Genomic DNA, 20,767 nt, shown 5'->3' on the forward strand with positions numbered 1-20,767 from the left:
TAAAAGGACATCCTGAAGCCGCCGCCGCTTCAGTCCTTTGACGAACGCCGCGCTGCCAGTAGTCTTCGCCTAGAAGTAGGCAACTGAAGTGAAATCGAGTAGACCATAGACCCCATATAGCCACCAGTGCGCGGTACGAACTTTCGGAACGAGAAACAAAGCGGATTAAGCCCGAGGCGAGCTCCTGGAATAATTGTAACATTGTTTGCCAGCGCCTTTTATAAGGTGTTTGACTGTCACGCCGTCGGGAAGTCGCTGGCCCGAGTCCTTCAGCGGTGCGTGGGCGGCCTACGACTGTGTCTCTGTGTGTGTGCTTTGTTGTGTCGGCATGCGTGCCACTAATTTGCATAAATTCGCCGTCTAACTTGAATTCCGGTTTATTTTTTGGCGCGCCGTGAATGAAAAATAGCGAAAACAACATTCCCACAACTGAAAGAAAGACCCATCCTCCCGAGCATCTAAATAGTCCTGCAACAATGGCAGGCACCAACGTTTTGCGGCTAATTCTTCTGCTGGCAGCGGTCTGCCTGGTGGCCCCCGCCCGTGGGGCAGTCAGCGGTGTGGTCCTCAGCGACGTAAACAACATGTTGCGCGACGCCACCAAGGCAGTTGCCACATCGGAAAAGCCTGTACCGTCGAAACAGAAACCGGAAACGGATTCGCTGGAGTCCAGTGTCGAGTTGCTACGCTTCGTGGACGACGACGAGGAGGATAGCGAGGATCTGAGCTCCCTGGAAACAGTATCGAGCGGCAAGGCCAGTGGCACACTAACCCAGAAGCAGCTGGGCGACCAGGTGCGACTGCTGACCAAGCAATTGGGCGCCCTGATGCTGCGGCGTCGCGAGGATTACGAGATGCTGGAGCACAATCTGCGCAAATCCCTGCGGCTTACCACCGATGCGGCCAGCGCCGATGCCGACATGCGCAGCGAACTGAAGCAGCTCAGGTAAGCTAGCCACTAGCCCGGTCATCCTGGCCATCCAATCGAATCTGAATTGGTAATTAGTATGGCGACCCCCCAAAAGTTGGCCAAAGAGAGTCACGTAGAACATGCAACTCTGGCTATAATTGGGAAAAATAAATTGGATTTTTTAAATTTACTGACCTGTTGCTTAATTAAGAAAGAAAATTAGAATTTAAACTTAAGAATATGCCCAAAAAAGTCTCTACTTTAAGGCCATCTGAGGAGGAAAAGAATTCGAATGCGGAACAGGACTGTGTCCGACTAATTCAGACAAATATATTGTGGCGGAGGAGTAGTGGGGGGAGTTGGGGACGAAACAGGATAAGACATCTAATCAGGACGAAGACACGAGCCATGGGCCAAGCCCCAAGTTTGCGTAGTATTCGTGATTTGTTCTGTTGTCATGGGCTGACTAATAATGATTGTCTCATCGAGCAGAACACACACACCATACTCATCAGTATTAGTAGAGAGTCCTGGCTCGTTTGTGGCAGGACAGCAGGACAGCAGAACAGCAGCGTAAAAAATACGTAAAAATGGCACACTCTTAATTTACTGTACAAATAGCTAAGGTTAGACTATTTGTTGTTGCTGTCGTGGACATCGTAACTTTGTCAGTGACACCGTAAATAATTCAACACACACGCTCACGAATAAACATACATATATTTGCAGACAGGACTCTCCAAAAACACACACACACATATATATATATATTATAGAAGTTAAGGAAGTCCCAAGGCAAATGCCAGTCAAACGTCATGTCAGTTGTGGTTTATGTGATCCACTATCGCACATACCGACTTCCGACTCGTTGTCCCTTAGCCACGCCCTCTCCATGGATAGCAAGGACATCATTATCTGATTGAGTGCACCGACTGGCTGGCGTGTGGCTGCCGTGTTTTTGGTTGAATTTTGATAATATTCCCCCAGTACCAGCACCCCTGACCAGCCATGGATGAAACTAACTCGAATGCATCCATTTGGTAATTAAAGTAGCTGAATCCTTGGACTGCGCGCCATCAGACATCATCAAATCATGACCGTAGAAGCTCCAGCTTCGTCATTGCAATGTTCATGTTGCGTTTTCAATTTACTCGCATGTCATTGACAGCGTTTTCAATTTTCACTTGAATGACAGCGCCCTGTTTTTTTTCCCACCGATTTTTCTTCTTTTCTAAAAAAAAAAAAAAATAACCAAAACTGTGCATCATCCATGCGAAAAATTGCCAAGCGAATGGGAAAAATACGAGTTCGTCGAGGGGTTGGCATTACAACGGGGTCTAACGGTTTGTTTTGGACAGTAATGCACATTTTAGGTGATTCCCAGAATCCAGATAGAATCCGGCCAACATGGCAAATATTAGTGGTAGTAGTGGCAGTGTTTACTTTTCTGCTTTGGCTACAAAAAACCCATCAGCTTTCATTCATTCAAAAAAAAAAAAAGGAAAAACAGAAACAAGTTTTTCATCTCATCTCATGTCCAGACCACACAGTTTCCGAACAACCTCCAACCCTAGTTTAATTAAATATTTAAGTAATTATCCTAAAAAATAAACGAAAGGGAAAGAGAGTGGGAGGCAGGATCTGGGTGTTGAAAACAGAATATTATTCTGAAAACCTTTTGCCAGAAACATAACTTTTCAACATGGTGGTCTCGACTGTCTGGTCTGGGCCACAAAACTTTTCCGAGTCATAAAATTAAAAAAAAAAAAAAAAACACAAAGAAATATGTATAAACACGCACACACTGTGGCTCGAAGCAACAATTTGAAATATTACGTATACGCCACCGAGAATAAAAATGTAACCAAATGTGATGTATGCCAGGCCAAGAAACACCAAAGTTTTCTTCTTAAATTTTTTTTTTTTTCCAAAACTTGTAGTTCTATATTTTGTTGTTTTTTTTTTTTTTTGATAAAAATTTCATGTAGCTTTTGGTCTTTTGACAGTGAAAAATAAAACAAGAACAACAGCAGCTGCTGTTCATGCTGCCTTCCTTCCCTTAAACTTTTTACCTACGCCACGAATTTGTTCAGGCTGCGGCTTCTTCTTCTTGCTCTTGTGTCCTGGTTCCGCTTCCGTTTCCTTCTAACTGACTACTTTAATTGTCTGAAATGCCACAAAAATGCGTTCGACTTGTTTTCCGTCTTTTTTTGGTGGCTGGCGGGATAGCTGTCTGGCTGGCAACTGCCACAAGTGCTACAACATTTTCATTTTCCATAGTACTTGCTTTCTGTGGGTTTTTTTTGTGTTTTTTTTGGGCCAAGTTTAGTAAATTTTTCATTTGTTTTTGTTTGTTAATTTGGCCGGAATGACTTCTGTGATTTCTGTTTGCTGACATTGTTTCCGGCCTCGGGCTGAAATTATTCGGCCATGTTTAACTTAAATGGTCGAAAGTGGGCCAGGATTTTAGGAGCGGGCAGGCTGATTGAGTGCAGGACGAAATCCCATTAGTGGACCACACGCCAGCCGCATCGGCAATTACGTTAGCCGCCAGCCTGAAAATGTCAATTTAAATTAGATTCTCTGGTCTGGTCGGTCTGGCCGGCCCGGACCTGGCCAATACAAGCAATTAAAGCTTTACGCTGCTGCTAATTAAAGACACGTTTTTAATTTAATTTTCCTTCTCGCCGACACAGGGACGAGGTGGCCACGCTGCGTGCCGCCCAGAGTGGCAACAAGGAGCGCCTCACCGTCGAATGGCTGCAGCAGTCCATCTCGGAGATTCGCAAACAACTGGTGGAACTGCAGCGCAGTGCCGGCAACGTGGCCAAGGATGTGCAGCAGCGTAGCTCCACCTACGAGGACCTGGCCACCATTCGTAGTGACTATCAGCAGCTCAAGCTGGAACTGGCCGCCCAGCGGGAGAGGCAACAGCAGACCGAGGTGTTTGTCCAGGAGCTGCGCGAGGAGATGCTCCAGCAGGAGCAGGACTTCCAGCATGCCCTCGTCAAGCTGCAGAAAAAGGATCAAAAGGAGAGGGGCTCGGCCAGCGTGGAGGAGGAGAGCAGCAGTGTGGAAGCCAGCCAAGAGGTGGGTACCAACTTTATGCTAATGATCAGATAAGCACGCAAGGGCCCCGGTGAAAAGGTCCTGCACGGCAAGAAAGGGTAGTTGTAGTTGAATTGACTATCCTTAGTATCCATTTAGGACTAGATTTTGTTTAGGATTTGATTCTTTATAAAAAGAAACCCTTGAATTTCTTGCAGTGCCGCTTTATGTCCTTCCCCCACGAACCAAAGCCGCTTTGTTTTGTTTTCTGCTTTAAGTGCGTCCTCCATAAAGAGACCGCCAACCTGGTGAGGCATTATCTGGCCGTTTTATGCCTTATTTTATACGGCCAGGGCTTGTGTCAGGTGAGGCACGATGTGCTAACGATTGTGGACGAAGTAACTTCTTCGAGAGGACTTGTTCGGGGGTCCTGTACCTTTTGCCGTTTTGCCATTTTAATGGCCTGCCACATACGTTGCCCGAAATTACTCATACGCACCGCAGGACGCAGGACGAAGGACGATGTCGTATTTAATATTTAATGCCGAAGCCGGCTCGCTCCTGGCAGCCACTTAGCCCCGCATTCAAGTCAAGCCACTCAATGGCATAATATTCCCGAGCCCAGCAGAATCGTAAAGAGATTTTCCCCAAATGGAGTAATGATCAGTGGCATCCTTTGGCTCGTTTCTGGTAGCTACCTCTTATGTCAGTATTGGTCTGAGTGATGGGTGGAATAACTCAAGGGCCGAAATCGGATCTGCAGCTGAAGCTCTAGTTGCTATAGTTGGTTTCTCCATACTGCGGAAAGGACTCGACGCCCTAGCAGCTCCTTAATTATAATTAATGTCAATAACGGTCTAGCAGGAACGAGAAACAGCAACGAGGAGCCTGCAACCAGCACACAGCACCCAGCAACATCAGAGCAACTTGCAACATCAACAGCAGCAACAGCAACAATGGGTCCAGTTCGAGGGAAAACAAAGGCAGCTGCCAACAGGTTATGGGAAGGGACTAGAAGGGGGCGTGGAGGGCTCCAGGAGTAACAAGCTCCAGGTTGCTTCATTAAAAGGATTATGCTACGGTTCGCTCCAATATGAGAATGCGGTTACGTCGCTTCGGACCATCAACGAAATATGTCAGTGGGGCCGCTCTTCCCAGCAAACTGGTTTCCCAGCCACCTGTTTTCATCTTGTTGCTGTTGCTGTTCCTCCTGCCAGTGTTTCACTTTGAAGTTGGTCTTAAGCTTTTCGAAATTTGCTTGTTTAGAGGAATATTTTTAGCTAAGAAATTCTGCAGCTCTGGTTCTGGCTTTTGGCTTTGTTCGCCCACAAAAGCCAGGCTAAAGCAATTACTTGCCAATCTCCAAAAAAAAGGGCGAAATAGGAATTTAAGAAAATATAAGAAAAATATCCAAGAGAAACAATAATGCCATGCATCTCTCAGTTATACGACTTCTTGATACCCAATGTCATATATCAGAATTAATTAACTTTATAATCTTTCATGAAAATTTAATTACTTTGGATTAATTCAGCTAGAAAATTGAAGCTCAAGTGCTTGGCAATCAGAGTCAGTTGACCATCTTGAACTGTTCATACCCTTGAGATTCTTTAAGTATCCCTTTGTGGGGCACCGGGGGGATTATGTGTTCAGCCAAGCGGCTTAAGCCGCTTTCGATAGATCACTAGGGCCAGTCGTCACATGTATCCTGTGAGCTGCGAGTGGCCAGTTGCGTGTGTATATGTTTATATATCATTAATGGCCAGGCCGTTGCCAAATATAAAGCGAAATTGCTGAAAATTGCAAAACAAAAAGCAGGAAATAACCTTTTAATCGCCCTTGGCCAAGAAGCAGGAGAGGCCGAGGGAGGCGGAGGGGCCCATTGGCCAGCTGCTTTCGGGAACTGGATGACAGACAGACAGACAGACCTTGCCTTTGTCTCTTGTCTTGGCAACTTTTTGGCAGCCACAACAACAGGAGTTGGAAATGGAGACGACGCTGGAGCAGCGGCAGATGCTCTCAAGTGCTCCGATAATCAGTTGACCCCGCTGGTATTCCATCCTCCATCCCTGCCTCCTGAAGCACTGCTGTTCGCGATGCTTCAGCACAATTTGATCCTTTTCATTACGTTTTTTTTTTGTTCTCTTGTTGGTTTCTTTCCCACATAAAAGCCAGCAAGAGGAGAGGAGGAGCACCCTGAGGAGGGCAACCTGACCATCAAAACCAGTTCTTGTACTTTCCCATAAGACCAAAAAACCAAAAGCAATTTTTGGAAATTGTTATTATAAAAGCGCAGCAAAGCAGAAATTAGGTTAAATTAGAACAAAAAAGCAAGAGAAAAGAGAGCAGATTACAAAGATCCAGGATACCCACTGAAGGATACCCACTGACAAGAGTTCAAGGACTAAAAATAAATAAAAGTACGAATAAACATACAAACAATAGAAAATGCACAGGTGGCCAAGGCTGGCAGGAGAAACAAAGAACCAAAAAATAGATAAAAATATTTTATAAGAGAGTGTGTCTGTGTTTGTGGCTGGTTGAATTTAATCAACTTTCTTTTATTTGATTAGCCCGAGAAGAAAGTACAAAGCAGGGCAAAAAAGTTATGCAAAAAACCAGAAATACCTTGGGGGATTAGGGACCGGGCCAGAGGGCCATGGAGAGCGTTTTCTTTTTTTTGGGAAAGTGCTTCCTCGAACCAAGAGATATTAAAGATAAATAAATAAGAAAGTAACATAAATAACAAGGATTTCGAGGAAAAAAATGTTAGAACAGTATGAATAATTAAATTTAAGAAATTAAGTGAATTAAGGCTCAAAGGTATAGATGCCCTGACTTGTGGCATCTGCAAGTGATTGGCTCTAATTGCCAACTGTCTGCAAAAGGATGCTAGTGATATATAAAGGACATATGGGTATATGGAGTGTAAATAGATATTCCAGGCCGGGATTGTGTAACAAATGGCTTTGACGAAAGCTGTCAGTTGCAACAGTTGGTGGGCCAGAAAAGAAATACTCTCCATGTTTATCATTGGTTATTGATGCCATACTATACTACACTATCTATAACTGGGGATGGGCCAGCAAGCCGGCATGGAATATGAGAGGCTGGCTGTTAAATTAGCAAGGCAAACAAATGCCAGGCAGGAGCAGGCACTGGCACTCTGAAAAAGGCAGGAAGGCAGTCTGGCAGGCTCCCCAAGGCTGCCTGACACGGAGAATCCGGTTTCGGTTCCAGGCAACTGCTTTCTATGTTTGTTTGTTTTTGGCAACAGCCACCCACCCAACCACCCACCCATCCAATCCTCCCACTAACTGGCATTTTTACCTTATTTATGTTGATATTTGTTTTGCTTTTGTTTCATGTTACAACCCATCTCTGGTGGCAGAGCTTCTGGTTTTCCTTACTTTAGTGTGTCTGTTGCCGGCAATTTGTTTGATTGTTCGAGTTGGAGTCCTTCTGGAGGCCGACAGGATATATATTTCATGAGAATCATCTTTATTGAAACATTTCCCGTTAAGTCTCGGATTTCATCTGCAACTTCAGAGTTTTTCTTGGAAATTAAATATGAGAGGAGGAGGATGTTTGTGGGAAATATTTTAGTTTGAAATTATGCACACGTCTGCCAGTTCTTGGCCAGGGATCAGGTTGACGTTGACGTTGACTTTGAGGCTGTGCCATTTCCGTTGAGGTCGTCCCGGCTCCTCTGCGCTCAAAATGCGCATTAAGTTAATGGCATTTTGTGGCACCCTAGGTGCCCCCGCCTCCAGTCCCTCAGTCCTCCAGTCCTCATGACCTCTGCCCTCGGCCCGCGCCTTTTTGTGTCTATCTGCAGTTGAGCGTAACTTTTTCAAGCATCGCACAAAAGTCCTATTAAATTTTTACGACAATTTGCCGTGAAGCGGCGAGCAGGACGAGGAATCCTGGGTAGCAGGACTACCAGGAGTGGCAGTAACAGGAGCAGATTTTTGCTCATTTTTTCTGTTTTTTTTTTTCAATGCGCTATGCACAAAGCTTCCTGGCAACCCCTGCCCCTTTGGAATTGCTGTCAGGCTAATAGCGAATCCTTGTTAGCTTTCACTTAAGTACAGCATGTAAAATTTTCACTTTTAATCCTTGAAGCGCCGGCGAACGTTCAGTGTGGCTGGAAATTAATTAGATCCTCCTCCCCTTTTTGGAAGGACCTGCTTGTTTATGACTTGGCCGAAACAAACTGGCAGGCACTTTACATATTTATTCATCAATTTCGATTTCAATTAACGCGTCCATTGCCCACAGACCAGCTTGAGTTGTCTCCAAGTTGGCGGGAAATTTGAGCCACATAAATCACATTTAATTATAGCGTTGATGGGCGAAATTTATACGCCAGCCAGTGGCACCTTTCCGCCCGAAAAACATACATATAATATATACGCATATATATATGTATATTGAGGATTTCTCGTTTTTGATGGCCACTTCCCGCCTTGGCCAGAGTTCATATAAAACGCGAACGTGTCGTATTAGCCGCGTTCGTGACCTTTCACATAAAACAACTGAAGGAGGACTGAAGGAGGTCTGGAGCTGGAGTGGAGCATGTCCTGCCACCCACTGCCACCGCCCACTGCAGCCCCAGAAGCGAAACGTGCGTGAAGGCAAAGCAAACAAAAAAAAAAAAGACGAGAAGAGGAGACGCGCCAAGAAAGGAAAATGCGGAAAAGCGGACTGCCCCCATCTCCCGCCCCACCAATGAAAACATTTCCAAATGCTCTCTCCCCGCCGAACAGTGTTCGATGTGCCACAAACGCAACAAACGCCACCATCGGCATAAATATTCATGAACATTTTCCATATTTCCCACTGCTGGCCAGGCCAGGCGCTGGCCTTTATTTACTTTTTGCCGCTTTCTGTTTGTCCGACGAATAATTGAATTTGAGGAGGAAATCTCCAAAAAATTGCCTCAAAATAAAATATATTTACGGTGTGACTTTTAACTGTGAAAGTCAAACAGTGAATCAATTTAAGGAATTCTCCCATTCTTTCAATTATTTTAAATATTATTTGGGTCACCTAAATAAAGCCTGACAAAGTCAAAGTGAAAAGTTCAACAGAGTGAACTTTTTAATCTCCTTTCGCTTGTTGTCATTTCATAATTCCGGCTTGTCCTCGTCGGGGTCCATTCAGTCACTCATTGCATTCATTAGCAGGATACTTGCTGGTGCCTTTTTGCCGCCGGCAAGGACCCTTTATTAGTCAATTACCCAGGACATTTCTATGACTGATGGCCACGCATTCACACAAACATAAAAGAAAGGATTCGCAAATGAAAGGAGCATATAACAGAATAGATCGCAGGACTATATTCAGGGCTGGAATGAATGTGACCCAAATGGCATTACCTTGGTTTACAGCTGCTGCTGCTTCTGCTGTCACTCAGAAAAATTATTTCTATGCATATTGTATGGGCGTGTGTGTGTGGAAATTTATGCAGCTTTTACCATCGGGAGTGGGCCGAGAAATCCCGCCCACTCCCACGCCCACGCCCACGCTCAGAACCACGTCAGCAGAAGAAGTAAAAGCAGCTTCAGCTTCGGGGATTTGCACGCTTTGGGCAAAGCTTCTGGCTTGCGCTGGAAGTGGGATATGATTCACGAACAGGAGCAGTGGCAGGATGGCAGCAGCATGAGGAGGAGCATAAGCTATAGCTGAAACTGACATTATTGTTCTCACCCAACCACTGGCTCATCCCATGGTTATGAAATGCATTTATAATAACAGGATTTAGCATTTCATTTTCAGCCAGACATAATCCTAGCCCGCGTACTTCCAACACAATCTCAGATATTCTGCCAGGACTTGTCTGTGTTAAGGATTCCATTTTAATTTCTTTTCCATTTTTTGTATCCTTTCAGGCTGTTGGCCTTGAATCCACGGCGGATCACAAGCGCAGACACTGCCGCTTCCAGAGCGAACAGATCCACAATCTCCAGATGGCCCAGAGGAATCTCCGCCGCCAGGTGAACCAGCTGCGGTTCCATCACATCGACGAGCGAGTGCGCAGCCTGGAGGTGGAGCAGCATCGCATCGCCAATGCCAACTTCAATCTGAGCAGCCAGATCGCCTCCCTGGACAAGCTGCACACCTCCATGTTGGAGCTCCTCGAGGACGTCGAGGGTCTGCAGACCAAGATGGACAAAAGCATCCCCGAGCTGCGGCACGAGATCTCTAAGCTGGAGTTCGCCAACGCCCAGATCACCTCCGAGCAGAGCTTGGTGCGGGAGGAGGGCAAGAACGCGGCCCGATCCCTGCAGGCCATGGCCGTTAGTGTGAGTGTCCTGCAGGACGAACGCGAGGGCATGCGCAAGCTGACCGCCAATGTGGATGAGCTGAGAACCAATGTGGATCGTCTGCAGTCTCTGGTGAACGATGAGGTGAAGAACAAGGTGAGGATTCTACAAGATTAGAGATAGCTTTCATAGAAAAGGCGTCCAGGATGTGAGAGTCCTCTTTGCTAACCCTCTTTCTTCCTTTTTTCTACTTCCTTGCAGCTCTCCCACCTGAACAAGCCCCACAAGCGCCCACACCACCAGCAGGCGCTCCAGGACCCGGCCACCATTGACTCGGCTCTGGCTGAGAGTCTGGTCAGCGAGCTAGAGAACGTGGAGACCCAGTACGAAGCCATCGTCAACAAGCTGCCCCACGACTGCAGCGAGGTGCACATCGAGCAGGACGGACTGCATCTGATTGCACCCGCCGGCCAGCGTCATCCCCTGATGTCCCACTGCACCGCCGATGGCTGGACGACCGTGCAGCGGCGCTTTGATGGCAGCACCGACTTCAATCGCTCCTGGGTGGACTATGCCCGGGGCTTCGGCTCGCCGGGCGGCGAGTTCTGGATGGGCAACGAGCAGCTCCACCACCTGACGCTGGACAACTGCAGCCGGCTGCGGGTGGAGATGCAGGACATCTACGACGACGTTTGGGTGGCCGAGTACGGACGCTTCTACATCTCATCGCGGGCGGACGGGTATCGGCTGCACATCGGAGAGTATGCCGGAAATGCATCGGACGCCCTCAACTACCAGCAGGGGATGCAGTTCTCGGCGATCGACGACGACAGGGACATTTCGCAGACGCACTGTGCTGCTAACTATGAGGGTGGCTGGTGGTTCTCTCATTGCCAGCACGCCAATCTCAATGGGCGGTACAATCTGGGGCTGACTTGGTTCGATGCCGCTCGCAACGAATGGATCGCGGTCAAGTCGTCCCGGATGCTGGTCAAGCGTCTGCCCGCCGCCGATTGTCCGGCGCTGCCGCTTGCCGTTGCACCACCGAGTAGTGCAGCGACAACCACACCAGCCCCAACCACAAAAGGAACGACGGAGGCGGCGGCGGCGGCGCAGACGGAGACGGTGGCGAGGGCAGCGTAAGTGAGCGGGCAACTGCTACAGTGAACCACCAGAGCCATGCCTACTATAGTTGGGAGTGCACTGTGGTCGGTGGGATGTGCCGATCTCAAAGATCCCGTGTGCCAGTCGATGTGTAAAATAGAGTCCGCATTGTGTATATATACTATAGAGATCCCCCGATTTCAGATCTAAGTTATAGCGTTAGTTAATCCTTCGTATGGAGCTTACTCTGGCCTTAGAGTACACTAGGCGTATGCGTAATGTAGCATAACCATTCTACCCGTATAAATATGAAATTCTTTGGTCTTTCAACAAGATCTCATAGAGGCTTAAGTTCCGCATTCGGTTCTAACTAAATCGAGAGCCGCAATCCCATGAAAAGGCGCGAGCATATCATTTTTCGAGAGGAATCGGCATTAATGTCTAGACGTATAATCTAAAGAGGAACCTAAAATACCTAAACTAATTGTTAGCTGGTAAGGGCATCAGTAGGCGGCCTAATCTTGGTTTAGGCTCATCTCAGACAAATAATAAATATACAGACAGGCGATATAGTAAGAATTTTCAATGGATTAGTCTAAGTTCCACCATATCAGTCATATGAGGTATACATCTAATTAGCGTTGGTAAATGTATTTGTAATTGTAATTGTTGTACCATATGGATAATGGATAGTGCTTGCTTAGAACTCAAAAAAAAAAAAAAGAAAATAAGAAAAACCCAAGAAAATCCGCCCCCAAAAATACCGATGCAGTCGCATGCCAAAGAAATCAAGTCAAACCAAGAAATAGTTGCAGCAAACCAAGGCCTACGAAATAATAAGACAGTTTATATGAAAAATACAAGAAATACTATTTTCTGCAGTTTTGCGTATACCAAAAATACTAAAAGAAACAAAAAATGGAAGAAAACTAAAAATCAACAAGAGCTAAAAATTGCATTTAGCGCATAAGTTATAAACTATGTAATAATCTGTATACATTTTATGTCCTGTAAATTAAGAAACTAAACTAAAAAAAAAAGGAAAACCCCTAAAAACAGCGTATTTTACAATAAATGGATTGATGTGAAAAGAATTAAAGGATACTGATGATACTGGGAAGGTGGATGCTTAAGACGCCCAAAAAAGTATGCTACACTTTTTTCTCTCGTTTTCTTTTGGCCGAGAGCTATGGAGATATAAAGCCAGGGACGTGTATATATTTCAATTGAAAGATGTTCACACCCGAGAAGGAATGAGTGGAGATATTTCCACATTTTTTTTTGTAGTTTGCGATTTTTTTTCTTTCAGCTTTAGCTTCAGCTTCAGCTTCCTTCGTCCCGAGAGCCATTTATCAGCACGTGAAAAGTTGCCAACTGCCAGTGAAGAACTTTAATAATGCAAAACTCAAACATTTTTCATCATCTCGTTATATTGAGACCTCTTCAAAGGGGCAGCATCCCGGGGTGGGCGTTGGTTGGTAAGGGGCGTGGTGGCCTGACACGCCGATCTCCTTATTTATGCATTTATTTTGTTGACATTCTGCAGTCAAAACTTGCAAAGCTGCAAATGGATAACTGACTCTTACGAAGAGTTCAGACTTCGACTTTGGAGAGTTCGACATTCAACTGCAAAAGTTCAAAGAGCATGTGGCAGTCTGAGAATAAAAAATAAAATGGCAAACACCAAATAAAAAAAGCAAAAAAATCGGCAACGGAATGAGAAATGCATGGCAATTTTGTTATGCAAATGCGCTGCTAGAGAGACACACAAATTGACAGCGAATGCCCGGCTCTCTGGTCCGCTATTGAAATGTAAAACTTGTGACATTTATTTATAGAGAGACAACAAACCGGATTTGGCCATCGGACTGGTTCGGACTCACTCCGCTGGAGTGGCTTTTAAATTCATTTCGAGATCCCGAGAACCAGGGACCCCAAGACCCGGCTTTGGGGTCACCAACCAACCAACACACACAGTCAACAGGAGTTTCTGCACCATTTAACCTGAGAGCTGGGAACGTCTTGCGAGTGAAATCAAATTTGGTGTGAAGCCAAAGTCGTTGTCGTTGTCGTTGTCCTTCCTGTGAAGAAAAACGAAAATTGCTTACAAAGTGGGCCCAGGGCCCATCCAGGAATGGAGAGGAAGCTGTCTCACCTCCAAAACTAAATAAGAAAAAAAGGAAAATCGTTACGCACGCATTTAAAATGGAAATCATTTATGGTCGAGAGAATCGCACTCTCCTTAACCTCTCCTTTACTTTCCGGCTTTTAATGTCTATCCCAGTCACCCATTATGCTTCGCCATTTTGCCCAAACCCCGCAATTTGCATTTCCGGCAATTAACAAAGGACTCGGACCAAGGACACAGTGCATCCTGAGCGCCCAACCAAGCCAAGTGAACTCATCTACGAATTGATGTATGCTACTTAATGGGAAATGTAATATTTTTCTTTTTATAAATACATTGTATATATACAAGATTTTTTTGATTAATTTTTTCCCTTTCATGGATTTTTCATAAAAAATGTGCAACATGGCGGATGAGCAATTAAAATGCCAGCCAGCGCTAAAGCATAATTATCATAATTAATAAGAAGCTTTGTAGGCAAAGGAGAACAATTTAAACGGCTATACGGGCGTATGCATGTTTTAAAGAAATGTGTAAAATTTTATTCCATTAGGGTTTATTTTTATGGCTGACACACATCTCAACGGTTTAATTAAAAGGCATAATGCCTTAAGCCCACCAGCTCAGACTGGGGTCGACTGGAAACAAAAAAAAGTTGCAATAAATTTTTACGACTCTAATGCAGAGTCGAAATGACACAGAAACCCCCTCTGGCATACATGTAAGTGTGTGCTATGTGTGTGTGTGTGGGGGCAGGGGGCGGGACCAACAAGGGGGGCAAAGAGCAAACGCTTGTTAGCTTTCTCTTTTAATCAGCTCTCGTCGCGTAGTTTTCCACGTCTTCTTGTGGCTGAGCCATGTGTTGGTGTGAGTATGTGTTTGTGTTTGTGTCTATGAGAGTGTTAGTGTGTGTGTGTGTGTGGCACAAACAAACACACAACCCCTCTTAGTCAGCGCATATGTCCTCACAAAAGGGGGAAAATATATGCTAATTTTAATTAGCTTGAAATTTACATATGCCACACACACTATCTACTATCCTGCTATCCACTGTCGCTTTAGTTTTACTTTGCTCTTTTTCGGGAAAAAGGCTTTGGGAAAACAGACACTTTCCCGACAATGCAAAATCCTACAGGACTATAGCAACCCCCTGCGGCGAAAGGACTAATTCAATACTTCAATGAACCAAAAAGTTGGCATAAAAGATTCCTTTTAATTAAATGAGATTACTCTGCACTTGAATTGAATTTTGTGCCATAAGCCTGTTGGTATTTAAGTTTTTCATTTAATTTTTAATTTTAAATCTATTTTTAATTTAATATCTATACTCTTTTTTTATTTGTCTCTCGATAAAATTCAAAGAAAAAAGCAATCACATCTTTTGTGCAAAGTCATTCATAAGTCTGAAGAGGTCCTTTACTCCTTTTTGCCTTTTCTTGTGAGTTCATTGCTCAGCCTATTGGGTTTGCTGTTCGTGCCTTTCTTGACTCTTGGTCCTTTGAGGACCTTAGTCATTTTCGAGGGTAAACGCTTCTGAAAGTCGCAGTGCACTAAAACGTGAAAATCGTGGGTGGTTGGGTGGTTGGGATGACTGGGACAGACGGAATAAAAGTCAGCCTTAGGTCTTATTGTTTTCTGGTTTTTATCTGCGAGCTGGTATTTCAGTTCTGTCACTGCCACTTGCCACTGCCCCTTGGTGTCTCGAAACGTTGGCGATTATTGTTGCAAAGTTAGTTGACAAGTAGCTTGGTGATGCTGCCACAAATACACAGAGAGAAATGAGGGGAGAATATTAGTTATACTCCTACATATCTACCAATGACTCATGCCCTATAATTTCTATAAGTGCAACGTCCTTATGCACTGCCGACACCCCTGCCTTCTGGCCATGCAGATCGCCTGATGGGCCGCCAAGCGTAATAAGGCCGAATCCTGTGAAAGACGAAGTCCTGGTGAAAATAAACAGTTGGACAGCCAACTTGGGCATAGTTGAGTTTCTCGGCATCTTCTCAGTTTCCCAGTTTCTCAGCTTCTCAGTTCATAGTTTGCTTGTTGTCTCCTCATTGTCCTTGCCAGTCCGGCTCGTGCTGCTGCTCCTGCTCCGGCTTCTGGTTTATTTTATTTTTAAGTTTTTCCTTTTTTTTTTTGTTCTATATTATTATTATGTCTTGGCCCCGGACTGCAGAAAGTTTCTAGCCATTCTATAAGGACTTTGAATTTTTAATATTACCTCGTCGGTCTGGCGTTGAACAATTTTTGGCGTCGTTCGGTTGAAGCGGCTTAGCTTTGTTGCGAGTTTAATGCGTTTTTGTGGCTAGTGAGTGGGGAAATTGAATATCCGTTAAAATATATTAACAATTTATGGCCTCCTGATTGCCGGGCCACGATACAGCGATACAGAGATACGGATGCAGGATACAGGATACCAGCTACGGGCATGAAATGAAAATAGCATCCATGCTTTGTACTCTGCCGGAGAGTAAATTGAAAACGAATTGAAAATGAAACGGAACTGGGTGCCAAGAAGAAGCAAAAGCCTTGGCAAGAGCAGTCATCATCAGGGCCATAATGAGCAAGTCAATAGCCTGCCTGGGCCTGGGCCTGGCCAGTGGGGAGAGTAGGAGGCGAAGCCAGCCAATCGATGATGGAAAAAGGAAGCAACCAGCCAGCCAACCAGTCAGCCATCCAGTCAGGCAGTCAGCCAGGAGCCTTTTGGTCCTTGTCATGCAGCGACGTGCGATAAAAAGCAGATTGCAATTTGTTTTACTGATTTCCATGCTTTTGGCTTTATTTGCACGACGGAAACTTTCATTAACATCAAACAGAAACTGAAATTGAGGCAGTGGCACATTCAAAAGGGCATCATCGCTGGGGGAAAACCAGTCAGAAGCCAGGGAGTCAGGCAGTCCTTGCCGACAGACATCCTTTTAAAATCAGGCCAGCCCACCCGCACACAGCAACGCACACACAGAAATAAGAATAAGGAACAACTTAAGTGGCTCTCAATGCATTGGCAGGATGCGCATCTTTCATTTGGCCAATTAATTGAACCAAAACCAAAGGCATCCAAAGGATGATGGGTCCGGGAAGTGATGGATGAGACTGCCGCATTCGACACCTTGCCAAAATTCCAAAAATCCCTCCTCGGTAAATGTTTAAGCCAGAATTGCACACAATATGGCCAAGTCCTACAACCAATTAGTTGGCAAATAATGGAGAGAAATGACTTTTCATCTCTCACTCTGTGGACCGCAAACAAGGTCCTTTTATATTCGAGTTGGACAGTTTGGGGGGAGAGGAATGGAGGATTGAGGCTGGAATACCACTTTATTTATGCATGGACTTTTGGTTGTAAGGATGTCGAAGTCCTTTCGGTGTTTCAAGTAATTTGAACAAATTTGCGAGACATTTTGCGGCCTTTGTGCAAATATTTTAGGCCTGACCTTCCACCCTATAACCTCTTACCATCCAACCACTCTCATCATCGTCATTCCAAAACTGGCCTTTTGCGGACAAAGGCCAATTAACTTAAATAATTAGCCAAAAGTTTTGCCACCAAGACGAATCTTGTGCTCGTTCTACCCGCCCTCGGCTAAGTAATTTCAATAAAATGTTATCATTCTGTTTTTGTTGTCGAGTTACCCGGGAAAATCCAATCAATTATTGAGCAAAAACAAAAAAGGGGCACAGCACCGGAAGTCAGAGCAATATCATGGACAAGTTGCGCAGATTGTGGCGACGAAGGCGTGGGGACGCGGCCTCCGACGAGGGTGAGGCCGGACGATCGGGGCGAAAGGATAAGAAGAAGCCGTCGGGACCCTGGCCCTTCTGGCGGATAGTCTACTGGCTGGGTGTCCTGGCCCTGGTTAGTGCCATCTGTTTGGCTGCCTATTTCACTCTCAAGTCCGATTTCGGAGAGTGCTCCGACTACGATGTGCGATGTGATTGAGTTACCTGCATGGACGTTGTCCTTCAGGGCGAGGAGTTTTATAGGGGAGCTGGAATTTGTATTTGGATTACACTCGGTAAAGACTTAGATTTCACCTTTCTCTGAATTCCTTAACAACAAACTTAATATATGTATATCTTTTTCAGAATAGCTTTTAATGACTTCAAGCCCTTTTCTAGTAAAAGCATATATCCCAGTCTAAATATCAGATAAAATATTCTATTGAGGTACTTATATGCAATATTTAATATTTATTGAAACTACAACATATTTTTACAGCTTTATATTTAAAAAACTTTCGCTATGAAACATATATTCCTGATGTCTACGGAGTACCAGTTCATTTGCACTGCCACTCGGATAAGGACTCTTCCGCCGGATCTCAATTAAAGCCATATTAAAACCACTTTCCATTGTTAATGAATACAAAGACAAGGCCGCAACCAAAGTGCATGTGTGTATCTGTGTGGGAGTGTAATAGTGAGCGAGTGTGGGTGTGTATCTGTGATGCTATTCAAAGTTATTGGAGCGCTTCCTTTTGATGCCGCCCTGGTTGACTCTTCAATGGCGAAAACACATTTTAGTTGAATGAAGCTAGTGAATGGATGTGTATCTTTGGCCATTGATGAACAAAAAACTATCTGATGTTTTATTAATTAAGAAATTGGGCGATATTCAGCAGAGATTTCAGCATTCAATGGAATTACCCTCCTTTTTTATTTATTTTTCATAGACTAAAAAAAATACCCCTAAGGTGAATAAACTTTTTCCACATAATGATTGCCATTCGTCAAGGTCAAGCTTAACAAAGATTTGTCGGCAATTGGGGCTTTTATTTCTTTGACACTTTGCAGACTTCGCATGAACTCCCAGAAGACACAGCAGGTGGAAATATAAATAAACTTTTTAATGAACTTTAAGATTTATTGCCGGCACAGCCCAGCCACAGAGCAGCAGCCGTCTCGGGCTGACAGTTTGTGGCCTGAAATTTTCGGTCTATAGTGTGTGAACGTGTGGCTCGTCTTGAAGGAATTATTTGCCTTAAGATTGCCTTGGACTCAAGACTCAAGACTCGAGGCTCTGCAAATAATTGCACTACCCAGGCCCACAAATAATATCTAAATGCGAACTCTGCATTTTATGAGGCGCCAATTCCGGGCACACATGGCGTATGAGTAATGCTCAGGATAATAGCATTAGTATAATTGAACAGACTCCGGATTCGGGGGAGTCGGATTTGGACAACTAGCAAGTAGCAAGTAGCTTCATAGGTAGAAGGATCTTAAATGCACAAAGCAAAGTAGCTAATAAGCCTATTATAACAAGCATGCTTTGATGATAATTAACAAGACACCGGCATCAATTATCAGGGCCGAAGTAAGCAGATGATGCAATGCAACAAATATTGAACTTGAAAAACTTGCCAGTAGAGCTGGCAGGATTCAAGGACTTGGGGATTATTTTGCTGGCTTTTGCTCTTGCAGTTTCAGCTTCCATTTCTAGCTGGAAATCCCAAACTCCCTGGCAGAAACGATTTGGCTGTGTGTTGACCCAATTGTGCTTGGTTTTCTTACCAATGTATTTTTGCTCTTCGTATTTTCTTGGTTGCTTTTTTCCTTCTTATTTTTTTAGTTATTTTTTTGTGGCTACAAAAACTTTGACTGCAAGTTAATCCCGGCAAACTTCAGGTTGAGAACGGTCGCCCAAGTGCTTAGCCAGCGTTTGCTGAATCGAGTACTCTCTGCGTGCTTTTTTCTGCTTTTTCTGGCAAGTCCTTGATCCGGGTTTAATTTGTGCTCGATTGCCCAGTAAAAATGCGAACTAAATCTGAAATCGTGTCGCGCCAATTCAACAGGCACGTAGTCCTGTTCCCCTTTCCCTTTACAAAACAAAAACAGCCGCCGACATGTCCTCCCATGAAGGACAAACAAAACATTTGACATAATGTGAGATTTTTTTGTGTCGTCTATATGTGCAGATATATTCTGCCACTCTCCGCCCAACTCCTCACCTCTTTATAAATTGTGACACAAATACAGCGACACGTGCTGTGGTATGTAAATACATACATACATATGTATATGAATGTGAGTTTGATGGGAGTGAGTGTGTCTGTGTGTAAGTGCTGTGTTTGCATTTCCGTCTGTCATGATGTTGCCTCTTTGTTGTTTATGCTCATCGTCCTTGTAATGATTGTCGCCAGGCGCCTGCACGTGTTTCCTTTCCGATATTTATGTTGGCCGGGCATTGTTCCCCACAGTTTTTGTATGTAAATGTCCTTAAAGTCGAAACTGATTCTGAAAAAAGAGTTTTGTGATTGCGAGTCCTTGGACATTTACATTTAAATGCGTGAGAACTTTCATACACTTTAACCACATTTTCCTGAAATCCAAAACTAAAATTTGCTAATATAATAACTTTCTCTTGCCTCATACAAATAATAATATATATACACCCTGAGAACCTTTCTAATATTTTCATGTAATTTATTTAATATGCATACCAGCATGGAAAACAAAGTTCCCCCCTTTCGAGAGTAACTTTTATGGTTTTTTGGCTGGCCATTTTGGCATAAATCATATTCCCCAGGTATCATATTCTATACATCATAAGCAAGCAAGGAGATAGCTTAAAGACCACTCAAGCACTCAGGAGTAGATGATTACCCAAACGAAACCGTACCGAAGGAGTTTAGCCTGATCCTGCTGCAGCTGCTCATCCTGGTCTAGGACCTGTGTGCATTTGAGATTGTGTCCTCTGGCGGACCCATTGTGGCCTAGCCATGCATTTGGCCTGCATCGGAAACAAGAAATTGTAAAGTGCATGAATATAAAATGAACTTCGAGTACATTAAAGACTGTCCTGTCTCTTTCTCTTCCACTCGACCGGTCTCTGTCTATGTGGCGCCCTCTCACTCTCAGAAATAAAGAGAATGAATACACTCAAGCGTAGTTTGCAAATACTTCAAATACTTCACATGCAATAAAAACACACCCACCCACACACACACACTCATTTGCAAAAAGAAAGCCAAAACGGAAACCGCAGTTACAGATACAGATACAAAGTGAAAGAGAGAGTCAGAGCAAGGTGCCAGCGAGAGCGGGGAGAGAGGGATGGAGCAACACTCAAACAATTTGCATTGTCTGCTGCCGGCCATTGCGGTTTGTTCGGGATTTCCGTTCGACATTTTTTTTATGCCTCCATTTTGCTTTGTTTTTCCCGCCCTTTTCTTCTTCTTTTTTTATGTGGTGCTGCAGGGCTAGTGAGTGGCAGATAAAGCCCTGAATTGAGGCATTAATTGAATTGATTGATATTGGCATCGGTGTCGTGAGAAAAAAAGATTAATAAAGCTAGCT

The 20,767-nt window shown here is 44.4% G+C and overlaps 2 protein-coding genes across 3 annotated transcripts; both read left to right on the forward strand.

Annotated features, from left to right (window-relative positions):
* Window positions 1-22: 22 nt before the first annotated feature.
* Window positions 23-12,405, forward strand: sca (scabrous). The gene is made up of 4 exons (XM_017232434.3): window positions 23-946; window positions 3,607-4,000; window positions 9,853-10,383; window positions 10,489-12,405. The coding sequence occupies exons 1-4, from the start codon at window positions 399-401 to the stop codon at window positions 11,368-11,370; spliced, it is 2,355 nt and encodes a 784-aa protein (XP_017087923.2). The 5' UTR covers window positions 23-398; the 3' UTR covers window positions 11,371-12,405.
* A 4,685-nt stretch (window positions 12,406-17,090) lies between these two features.
* Window positions 17,091-18,185, forward strand: LOC108119236 (uncharacterized). 2 transcript variants are annotated; one of them, XM_070278623.1, is made up of 3 exons: window positions 17,091-17,484; window positions 17,560-17,635; window positions 17,688-18,185. In XM_070278623.1, the coding sequence occupies exon 1, from the start codon at window positions 17,172-17,174 to the stop codon at window positions 17,406-17,408; it is 237 nt and encodes a 78-aa protein (XP_070134724.1). In that variant the 5' UTR covers window positions 17,091-17,171; the 3' UTR covers window positions 17,409-17,484; window positions 17,560-17,635; window positions 17,688-18,185. The 2 variants fall into 2 exon arrangements, with proteins under 2 accessions (XP_070134724.1, XP_017087814.2); XM_017232325.3 differs by having other exon boundaries at window positions 17,092-17,484; window positions 17,555-17,635.
* Window positions 18,186-20,767: the final 2,582 nt, after the last annotated feature.

This window comes from Drosophila bipectinata, chromosome 2R (genome assembly GCF_030179905.1).
Source record: "Drosophila bipectinata strain 14024-0381.07 chromosome 2R, DbipHiC1v2, whole genome shotgun sequence".
Lineage (NCBI taxonomy): Eukaryota > Metazoa > Arthropoda > Insecta > Diptera > Drosophilidae > Drosophila > Drosophila bipectinata.